The 10280-nt window shown below is 36.4% G+C and overlaps 4 protein-coding genes across 5 annotated transcripts in view; 1 reads left to right on the top strand and 3 right to left on the bottom strand.

Moving 5' to 3' along the window:
* The window catches only part of LOC104743355 (probable phospholipid-transporting ATPase 4), a 6667-nt gene extending 4174 nt beyond the window's left edge, over positions 1–2493 (bottom strand). The window contains exons 1-2 of the mRNA XM_010464451.2: positions 2076–2493; positions 9–1698 (exon numbers count right to left, since the gene is read on the bottom strand). Coding sequence (XP_010462753.1) covers positions 9–1598 — 1590 coding nt within the window. The 5' untranslated portion in view covers positions 1599–1698; positions 2076–2493. The remainder of the gene's footprint in view (positions 1–8; positions 1699–2075) is intronic.
* Positions 6612–7286, bottom strand: LOC109128797. Its single transcript, XM_019235802.1, has 2 exons — positions 7156–7286; positions 6612–6927 (listed from the first exon to the last, which is right to left on the bottom strand). The coding sequence occupies exons 1-2, from the start codon at positions 7184–7186 to the stop codon at positions 6725–6727; spliced, it is 234 nt and encodes a 77-aa protein (XP_019091347.1). The 5' UTR covers positions 7187–7286; the 3' UTR covers positions 6612–6724.
* Positions 7579–9740, top strand: LOC104740445 (protein IQ-DOMAIN 14-like). 2 transcript variants are annotated; one of them, XM_010461042.2, is made up of 5 exons: positions 7579–7849; positions 7936–8196; positions 8467–8661; positions 8751–8864; positions 8942–9740. In XM_010461042.2, the coding sequence occupies exons 1-5, from the start codon at positions 7787–7789 to the stop codon at positions 9437–9439; spliced, it is 1131 nt and encodes a 376-aa protein (XP_010459344.1). In that variant the 5' UTR covers positions 7579–7786; the 3' UTR covers positions 9440–9740. The 2 variants fall into 2 exon arrangements, with proteins under 2 accessions (XP_010459344.1, XP_010459345.1); XM_010461043.2 differs by having other exon boundaries at positions 7581–7849; positions 7939–8196.
* LOC104740443 (developmentally-regulated G-protein 1-like) overlaps positions 9769–10280 on the bottom strand; it is a 4456-nt gene continuing 3944 nt past the window's right edge. The window contains exons 12-13 of the mRNA XM_019236425.1: positions 10140–10274; positions 9769–10013 (exon numbers count right to left, since the gene is read on the bottom strand). Of these exons, the coding sequence (XP_019091970.1) occupies positions 9918–10013; positions 10140–10274 (231 nt within the window). The 3' untranslated portion in view covers positions 9769–9917. The remainder of the gene's footprint in view (positions 10014–10139; positions 10275–10280) is intronic.

Raw genomic sequence — 10280 nt, 5'->3', positions numbered from 1 at the left:
CGAAAAAACAGCAAAATGTCATTTGTATGTGGCTCTCTCAACCAATTCCCATCCATTAGCCTGATATCCTCGAAACCAAACCCCTTTATAGGAATTCTTTGATTATGCTCAGCTCGATGATTACTGCTACTTTCTAACTCAATTTCTTGAGCCCGGGCCCTTGGAGTACTTGTCCTACTGGATACTTCTCCGTGATCATCAAGATCAACAGCCATTTGCTGTGCAGCAGCAACTTCGACTTCACTGGAACGTACTCCATAAGAAGTGCCAGCAATTGAGCATTTCAGAAAATCCATCTGATTACAAGTCAAAGTTCCCGTTTTATCAGAAAGGATAGTATCCACTTGTCCTAGCTCTTCGTTTAGATTCGATGTGCGTGCGTGTGCTGGAACACCACTCTCACTATCATACATGTGTAAATCTTTATTGATGAAAGATGCCTGCAACACTTTCACAACCTCAATGGAGACATAAAGAGAGATTGGTATCAAATATCCGTACAGCAACAGAGCAGTGATCAGATGGACAACTCCAGCATAAACAGGATTACTTGGATTGGTTAAGTTCTCAGGCTCCTCAGGTCTTAAGTACCACCATTTCGGCATGTGAAACTTTGTCTCCCAAGCAAATCCGGATGAACTTATGCAAGAGATCAAAATAAGTAGGACGAGAAGCGTGTAGATGATATAATCCATAGTCTTTTCGATTCTGCTCCTTTTCGAAGGCGATTTTGTTGAGTTCTGCATCACCTTGGTATCATGCCCTGTGAATACCACCACTCCATAAACATAAGGTGTATTCCTAAGCTTTGAATCTCTCAACAGAATCTGACTTGGATCCAGTGGAAATATCTGCCGCTCATACTCAAGATTGCCAACAAATGTGTAAAGACTTGGGTTTGGATCTTCGCATCTTATTGTCCCCGTGAAATCTTTAAAAGATTCGTCGTCATCCAGCGATAATGTTGCTTCCAAGGACCTTTTCACTTTCAAGTTGGTCTCACCATCTAAATTCATAGTCTCTACATAGCAAATCCCATCCTCATAACTGGAAGACAACAAGAGCAAATCAGCAGGGAAGAAGCCATCTTTCTCCACTTTGACAATATCCCCAACACTAATCTTTTTCCACTTTCTGCGACGGAACTCGCCATCACGTTTATGAACATAAGCTTTCCGCGCATTAATCTTCACATCTTGCATAAACCTACTCCAATCTTCAAGAGCCTCCTTTAACATACTGAGTCCAACAACAAACACCAGGGGAGCAATCATGCTCCATTTGTTGAACGGCGAGAGAGGGAACACAGAAAGAATGGCAGCTACCAAGAAGTAGAAGTTGGCAGCGCGGTGAAACTGTTCGTAGAGTGACTTGGGAAAGAAAGTGATCATATTGTACCTGGTGGTAGAGACATAGTTAGAGCGGTATCTCAAAGGCTTCTTCTTGTGCATATGAGGCTGATTACAGTAGACAGTCCTGCTAAATCCTGGACCTTGGATTGGGTGAGGATCTTGACCCTCATCTGCACTTGGTCTAAGACATCCAAATGTGTATATATGGCTAAGTCTGAGCTTTGACCTTCTTCTACCTCTTGCCATTCCTCTCAAGAACAAATACAGGAATCTTTATCAAGAACTCTTCTTCTTCATCAAGATTCTCAATTATGGTCAATGTCTCATATCCCTAGTAAATGTTGGTCTGCACAGAAGATTAAACCCAATACACGATTAGATTTCTCATTAGATAAAGGTTCAACCTTTTGAATGAAAATATATATGTATGCAAAAAAAAAAACATACTTTATAAGAAATCTAGCAAAACTAAACTAAATTGAGCCCCCAATATTGTCAGATTTAACGGACCAAAATGAAACGATTTTAACATTTTGGATTTCAAATCTAGCATGAAACTCGGAAAAGGACAAGGAAAACAAAATTTAAAAACTTTAAAAATTCCAAACACATTTGCAATTCCGATTGATCCGAGGAAAATGTGAAACGAAGTGAGCAAAGCTGCAAAAGCAATTCCAAGATCTTGAAACACAGTAACAAGATCTTGGACATGAGAAAAATTACCGAGGAGAGAGGAGACCGAAAAATTTAAAGCAAGAAAGCTGATTGATGAGCTGAGAGAAGTTTGATGACAATGGCAGATCAAAGACGCAAAGAAACACAACAACAAATATATGAAGAAACTTTCTCTCTCTCTCTCTCTCTTTTTCTCTTGGATAATTTGACTTTCTCTCCAGAGACGTAGTAGTAGTAGCAGCAAAGCAACACAATTCACAGGGGGAAGGGAGGGTTTTAGGAGAAAGACACAGATTTGGGTCTCTCTCTCTCTCTTTTTGTGATTTAGCTTTTTGTTTATTTGCTTATTGCTTAAGACTGAGAAATCTGAAGCACTAGAGTTTTTGCTGCCAAAGGATCTTTCTGTGTTGCTTCTTTCTTCCCCGTCTTCTTCTTCTCTCTCTCTCTCTCTCTCTTGGACTATGATGATCTCTAATTAATTAACTTCAAACTATCTGCAAATTACTAACTACAGTAAGAAGTATTTTTTAAGAAATAATTTTACTTCTGTAATAATATATTAATAAATGTCTCTGTTATTTTGTAGAAACACTCTCACACTAATCTTATGATCAGTAATATAATAAAGTCACCACTGACTTTAAAAAGTAAATAAAAGATTATTAAAAATTGTAATTTTAGCAGGAAAAAAAAGATTACTTCAATTTGCAAGATGAATGATTTAAATTGTGATCAAATGGACTTAAATTTACAATATAAAATCATTTATGTGAAAGGAAGACTGGTCATAATTTTTTCCATTTCAATTAATTAGATCACTCTTTGATTGGTCAAACAAACAAAATTAAAAGAAAGAAAATATAAACACTAAATCCACTCAAGTTTATATAGGTTCAAAGATTTATTTAATTTAATAAATTCATATAATAAATGCCGACAACTCTTTATTATTGGTATTTCCAACTAGTTTAAAAAAAAAAGTCTTTGTATTTATTAGGTACACATTTTTAAAAAAAGATTAGTAGTATTTTACTATTCCCCTCCCTTGTCTAAAGAAAAAAAAGTGTTGCTTTAAAAGTATTTTAGCCCCATTGGGAGATGACGTGTCAGTAACCTCCTTTTCTTTTACGAAGCGAGATCGCGGCGAGGTTAATTACACTCAGTGGATTGAACCGATCCGCACCGTTTCCGTGTCTTTTAAAACTGATCCATGGATGATGTTTCGTTCGTTTATTGGTCACATGTGTTTATTATAGAGACACACTCTGCGTATTACAACACTCTCTATAAAATCAATAGATATCATTGTCTACTTTTTTATGTTTTTTCTTCTGGTCCCAACTTATACGTTTGAACATGTAATTATAATGAAAGTTATGATGATAGATGGTGACATGACATTGCCTGGTGTGACATCCAGTATATGGACAAATTGAATGTATAAGCACAGCAGGCTTACAAAAAGAGTGCAACATGCCAAATCAAAGTCGGATGAGGATCAGTGGCGGATCTAGCAAATCTTTTGAGGGGATGCAAAAAAAATCTAAAAGTGTTCTTGTGGGGATTTGAATCCTTGAACTCAAAGGGTACGTGGTGCATCATTGACCACCAGACTACTTACATCACTAATAAATACATATAAACTAAGTTTTTTATATTTTATCTGGTGCACTTGCACCCCCTCTAATGAACGTGGGTCCGCCTCTGATGAGGATTAATTAAAGCATGGCTTGAAAGTGAACGGTCAATTAATATTAAGTAAAACTTAGGTAGGAAGGATACTCACATGCATGGGATCTCACCACCATGATTCCATGGGAGCTTTATCGAGTCTATCGCCCCATCAATATGATTTGAACTTCCTTTTCCCGTGCACTACATTTGACCTACTTTTTCCAGTAGTATATCCCTTGCTTAAACAATTTAGCTATTGAAAAAAATTCTATTAAAAAAAAATACATTAATTTTTAGAAATCAGAAGACCATAAATTAAACTATAACTAGTACTACTAGTTAATTTTCGTTTATGAATTCATTCCAAATATCCATTATTGATCTCCAACAGCATCACAATATTTGTCTAAATAACATGGAGATTATTAAAGAAAGAAACAAAAATATCAAAGGTTATACTAGCTACTGATTAAGCTATAGATTAAACATGAAACATGGAAAACAGTGTAATTATAGATGAGGAGGTTGACAAAAAAAAAAGTATATATATATATAGATGAGGAGGTATTAATAATATATAGTGCCCCTTTACAAAGCCGAGATATTTTTATTTTGTTTCGAACAGATAAGATAAGATACACACACATGACTCAGAGAGTTGAGACAAAACCGTTGTAATTAAGGAGAACTAATTGCTAGTATTTCATTTTCACCTAAACAGCTCACCTCGGGGCTTGGGGCCATTGATTTGTTTGACTTTTCCACAGAAACAATTTAGGGTCGTTGATTAAGAAATCGAACAGCCATCACATAAAACGTGAGAGAACTCGCACATAGTGGCGTCCCATGACTATATATTATCCATTTAAGGCATTTTTTGTTTCAATATGCAGTTGTATATATTTTTAAAATTGCATACGTTTATAGTAATGCATTTCAATTTCATATGGGTATGTCGCACTGTGATCATAATATGACAAAACAAAAAGGACAACCGTATTTATGAAGTTCCATGAGTTATATTAAATCATTTCATTAATATCTTTGATTGATATATAGGAGGTGCTCTTATGTCGTTTTAAATTTAAATCACTTTTCGTTTTTAATTCTTTCTACCAAACGGTTTCGTACGTCGTCAGTCGTATGCTATTTACTGTGTTACTTATTTTCCGTACATTCCTCCCACAAACGATAATAGTGGAATATGTAAGTAATTCAGTACTTGTTGAGAGTAAGTGAGTGGGGTCGGCCGCGAAAAAGTGATTTGTATATGAAAGACAAATTATACAAGTATATAAACTAATTAATCACATATATATATAAAATTATAGCTTAGTATATCATTTTATGAACTTTTACAATGCGGCACACCAGAATTCCAAATATAACTGTAAATAATTGTATAATATTTCAGAATTTACCAAACGCTAAAAATGCAAAGGATCTAATATTTGTCTGGACAGTCAAATTTGAAAAAGAATATCATTGCTTTTATCATTCAAATTTGCAAGGAAAAAAAAAAAGCAAATGGACCAATTTTCGCTTAGAAGTAAAATACGATAATGGTGACAATTGTTGACTTTGTATAGATGTTTTTTTTTAGCATGACTTTTTGTATAGATGGTTTTGTGATGGGAATGTTCAAATATCCAAAAGAAAAAAAAAACACATGCACAAAGCACAAAATACACCACATTGACGTGACAAGAGCATTGAGACAAAACTAAGAGACATAGAACAAAAAATGATGTGCTTGGTTTTTGGTATTTAGCCAATCTTAAAGTCAGTGTGTCACTCTCTTCTCTTTTCCTTTCCAATACCAAAGTTTAAAACGATTGGACGTAGTGTTGTCTTAAAATATTATACGGTGTGCTCGCTTTTGTGTGTGTTTCTTTTCTTTTTCGCTGTGTCTTTTTTAAGTTTGAATTATTATCACACCAGTTGAACTGAAATCGTAAAACGCACACGGTTATCTTAATAGGATTTTAAAGATATATTTTGAAGTTTGCTTTTGTGTGTCTCGAATATATATATTTTTTTTCATTTGGTTTCAAAGGATTTTAATATCTTAACTTTCATTAACTCCAAAATAATGATGTCAAGATGATGACAACATATGAAGAACTATAAAATCCATATGGTTTAAACAAGCACCGATTCTGTTGGAAGAAAAAAGTAGTGGTGACAAGATGATGACAACATACGGAGAATCAATAAATCTAAGTGGTTCAAACTTCAAAGAAACACGGATTCCGTTTTACAAAACAAGTCGTTGGGAGTAGTTTTGAAAATATGCAGAATGGTCGACTTGTATATATATATAACCCACAAAATGACTACTCCATTAACAAACAGGGCATTTTACATTTCGGCCCACGAATTTCTTATTGATGAGGTCTCTCTAGCTGCCTGATGAGTAACTTAATTCAGTACCTTGGGATCATGACTGACTTCATTTTTTGGTTCTTCTTAACATTTATTGGGAAATAGTGAAGTCATTCAAGAATCAGGACAACAAAATGAAATATTAACTCCCTCCTCGACCCTTGGAGAAACTGATCTTTCATGGAAAAAAGTTGTTCAAATTAGGAATGGACTGATTATAGTATCCAATAAAAGACGAACCTTACTTCATATCCAAATGGAGAATAGAGAATGTGAAATCAAAAGCTTCAGAAGACATTAACCTGTTTGGTTCTCTATTAACCTTTTCATACAGTTTTCACTATGAATCTCAAACCTTAGCTTGTTATTCCTTAATTAGCTGCGCAATGGAATCCTGATTCATCCTGGTATGTAACCAACCATTGCAGAGCCTGATCAGACTTGAAGATGGTTAAACTCAAACTTGGGGTAGATCTCATCTGGTGCAAAGTCTCCATTCTCAAAGATGATATATGGTTTAGTCAATAATCAAAAAGCTCGTGTTTTATTTTTTATTATTAAGCAAAGGGGGGTGGTTACATTTTCTTACACAGATGTATAGGAAACATTACAAGAAAGAGGGAGATACTAATCTCTCATCACTTGTCTGAACTTTTCGTAGGAGTAACTGCGTCAACAATGGCTTCAACCTCTTCCTTCATCCGGCCGAGAACACCAGGCCCCTTAACATCATCCACTCTCGTCTTCTCATCAATGTCTTCACTTCTTCCATGAGTCTCCTTCCCATGAAACATCGATTCTTTCTCTTCTTTCCTGCTTCCAGTCACATTTGTCTTCTCCTCTGGGAAAGAAAATCAAAACCCAGAAACAGAAACGATCAAATGAGATTCCCAAATTAACCATCTTTAATAGAAACCTCAATAACCCAAAAGCTCGTTGATTCAAATTACACATAGAAAAAACCCTAAATATGGGAAATAAGTCAAATCCATAAAACGACGAAACATAAATTTGTGAAATTGATTTACATATATATATATATATATATTCATGAAAGAGTCGGTGTTACCAGTAAGAGAGCTCTGTTTCGGATCCGCCATGGATTTTCTCTTCCAGGTTCTGTCTTTGATCCTGTTCTGTTATCGAGTTTCCTGAAATGGAGATGAAGGTGTTGCCGTTGGGGTCAGAGACGAAACAATGTGTTCTAATATGAACCGTCCGATCAAAATTGTAGATGAACGTCTAGATAAAACCGACACGTCACAGTCGGTTGTTGTGAAAACCCGACCCGCCCCGACACGAATGGGTTTTTGGTATACAGAAACTAACGGGGTTAAATTTGAGAAACAATAAACGTAAAGGGACTTTAAGAGAAAATATTAGGAACAAATATTAAAGTTTTACCGTTATTTTTAAGAAATTGCTTTCGTACCCCAAAATTTTCAAAATTCAAACGTTCTTTCTCTCTCTTTTTGTTTTATTTAATTTGAACAGAACGTTCTCTCTCTCTTCTTCTTCTTTTTAACACTGCAAACTTTTTGTCAACATCAATCCCAATCACACACCCAATTCCAAGAAAACAATCTTTCCTCTTTTTTTCCCACATTGCAGTCCTAAAAGCTTTGAATTTGTGAATCAATAGCTTCTGAAGTTCTGATTTTTCTGTAGAATTCACAAACCAAGGTCTAGATTTTGAGAAGATGGGTGGATCAGGAAATTGGATTAGATCACTAATTTCTCATAGAAAACACGTAGATGATCAGGTATTCTACCAAAAGCCTCCATCTTTGTTGTTTCTTCTTACTATATACCAAACATTTTTTTTTATAATCTGTACTAAATTGTGAAGCAGGATAAGTTAAGCGAGAAGAGCAGCAAGAAGAAATGGAAGCTCTGGGGGCTTTCATCGGAGAGCTTCACATCTTCTTCTTTCAAGAGCCGAGCAAGCTATGGTGCTTCTTCGTTAGGCTCCGAGCCACCTTCTTTCTCGGCTGACGAGGCTTTCACTACGGCCATGGCTGCTCTCATTCGAGCTCCTCCTAAGGATTTCTTGGTTGTTAAGCGTGAGTGGGCTTCAACAAGAATTCAAGCTGCTTTTCGTGCTTTCCTGGTTTGTAACCTTCTTGACTACTCTGTAGTTTAGCCATTCCTAATATTATTGTGATTTATCTTTTTGAATTAAAAGAGTCTGCACTACAATCAATTACAATTGCTTACAAAGTTATTATATATTGCTTTGGTGGTGGTGTCTTTTTGCTTCTATAAAGTTTTAAACTTCAATGATCTTTTGCGTAAGAAACTTAATCTTGGTATACTTGTTCATTATGTTGTCTGTGATACTAGCATCTAAAGCTTCTCTGCGTTTGTTTTCTTTTTTCAGGCAAGACAGGCGTTTAGAGCTCTGAAGGCTGTAGTGAGAATTCAGGCAATATTTCGTGGCAGACAAGTTAGGAAACAGGCAGCTGTTACACTAAGGTGTATGCAAGCTCTTGTTCGTGTCCAGTCGCGTGTAAGAGCTCATCGTAGAGCGCCTTCAGACTTAGTTGAGCTAAAAGATCCTGTAAAGCAGACCGAGGTAAATATAAATCAAAAACTTGCAGGACTTTTGAGTATGCTTATTGAACATTATTTTTAAGTATGTGAATCTGGTTGATGTTTTTATAGAAGGGTTGGTGTAGTAGCCCTAAAAGTGTAAAGGAAGTGAAAACAAAGTTACAGATGAGGCAAGAAGGAGCTATCAAGAGGGAGAGAGCTATGGTTTATGCTCTCACACATCAGGTTGGTCAATGTATTTTCAGAACATAAATTTAGTGTTTTGCTGATTGTAATAATGTCTGATGAGTTTGTTTTGGCAGTCGAGGGCGTGTCCAAGTCCAAGCGGAAGAGTGCTTACACATCATGGTTCGCGCAAGAGCAGTCCTGGTTGGAACTGGCATGAAGATGTAGGGACGTTTTCAAGGAAAAGTAGTGAGAGCAGTGTAGTATCTGAATATGAGGCTGTAAAAGTCAGGAAGAACAATCTAACTTCAACTAGAGTTCTTGCTAGACCTCCACTTCTTCTTCCTCCGGTTTCGTCAGGCATGAGCTATGATTCTTTATACGATGAGACATCAACGTCGTCAACATCTCAATCACCAGTTGCATTCTCTAGCAGTGTTCTTGATGGTGGGGGATACTATCGAAAGCCAAGCTACATGAGCCTGACACAATGTACTCAAGCCAAGCAGAGACAATCAGGACTATCTTGCAATGGAGATGCAAGACGCAGTGCTGGTTCAAACCAGTGTACTGATCTATACCCACCAGGGATAGTAACTGGAAGACATGTCTGGGCCAAGAGCCAGCGAAGCTAAAAGAGCGAGCAATGCTGATTCTTATCGAGTAATTTTCAACAGCCTGTTGGTTTATCTTTGTCTTGCTTCGGGAACGGTTCCTGAGAAACTTATACACGAACTATAGATACAGAAATAGCTTCTGTGTACCGTTTACATATAAGAATATTGATTGGAGTTATTTGAGCTTGTAATTTGGCGACTTAAGCCACTTCTCAATAACTTCGAATCTGAGTCGATTTTGTTCCTCCTTGTTTGTAAAATCTTTTCACTATGGATGCCTTTCACTGTTTACTTGAATATTTCAAGAATTAAAGGTGGACTTTCAAACAAAGATCAAAAACAGAATATATGGGAAAAGTATAACGGGAACTTGTTTTGAATTTTATAATGTGAGAGAAGGTACAAAGATTCAGGATTGAACATAGTAAATCTTAATCAGATGAAATCATCCACAACTATGATGGTGGAGATGGGTATATGGAGAACACTGATCAGCTTACTGCTTAAGAGGAGCTTTCTTCTCTCGGTCTGCAATTCTAGCAGGGGCGTTAGAGTGTGACTTGAACCGCCCTCTTCCTCCTTCGTCTCTCTCCTAAAGATTCCAAGATATGCAGTATACGTTAAGCTAGTCTCATCATGGAACAGAGATCAAAATTTTCTAGATTTGCGCTACTAGTCTACTTGAATAGTTGAATGGATAGATTTTCCGTTTATGTACCTTTTTCTTGACGATCTGAACAACATCTTCGTCTTCAAGATGTTGAGAAAGACCACAATTCTGAGGATTGTGCCTTGCGCTCGTGCCCCAAACGAGTGCATACTTCATATCCTTCACGAGAGTCCTGTGGACGTGGTTACA

Source organism: Camelina sativa, chromosome 14 (genome assembly GCF_000633955.1).
Source record: "Camelina sativa cultivar DH55 chromosome 14, Cs, whole genome shotgun sequence".
Taxonomy (NCBI): Eukaryota; Viridiplantae; Streptophyta; class Magnoliopsida; order Brassicales; family Brassicaceae; genus Camelina; species Camelina sativa.
The sequence above is the reverse complement of the archived record's forward strand: the minus strand, read 5'-3'. Positions and strand labels throughout refer to the sequence as shown.

Excerpts from the sequence above, each read along its gene's own strand:
- LOC109128797 (XM_019235802.1), bottom strand. The coding sequence starts at position 7,186 with ATGGCGGATCCGAAACAGAGCTCTCTTACTG. Across the intron at positions 6,928-7,155 it reads GAAACAGAGCTCTCTTACTG|AGGAGAAGACAAATGTGACT; the intron begins GTAACACCGACT and ends TTTCTTTCCCAG.
- LOC104740445 (XM_010461042.2), top strand. The coding sequence starts at position 7,787 with ATGGGTGGATCAGGAAATTGGATTAGATCACTAATTTCTCATAGAAAA. Across the intron at positions 8,197-8,466 it reads CTGCTTTTCGTGCTTTCCTG|GCAAGACAGGCGTTTAGAGC; the intron begins GTTTGTAACCTT and ends TTCTTTTTTCAG. Across the intron at positions 8,662-8,750 it reads ATCCTGTAAAGCAGACCGAG|AAGGGTTGGTGTAGTAGCCC; the intron begins GTAAATATAAAT and ends ATGTTTTTATAG.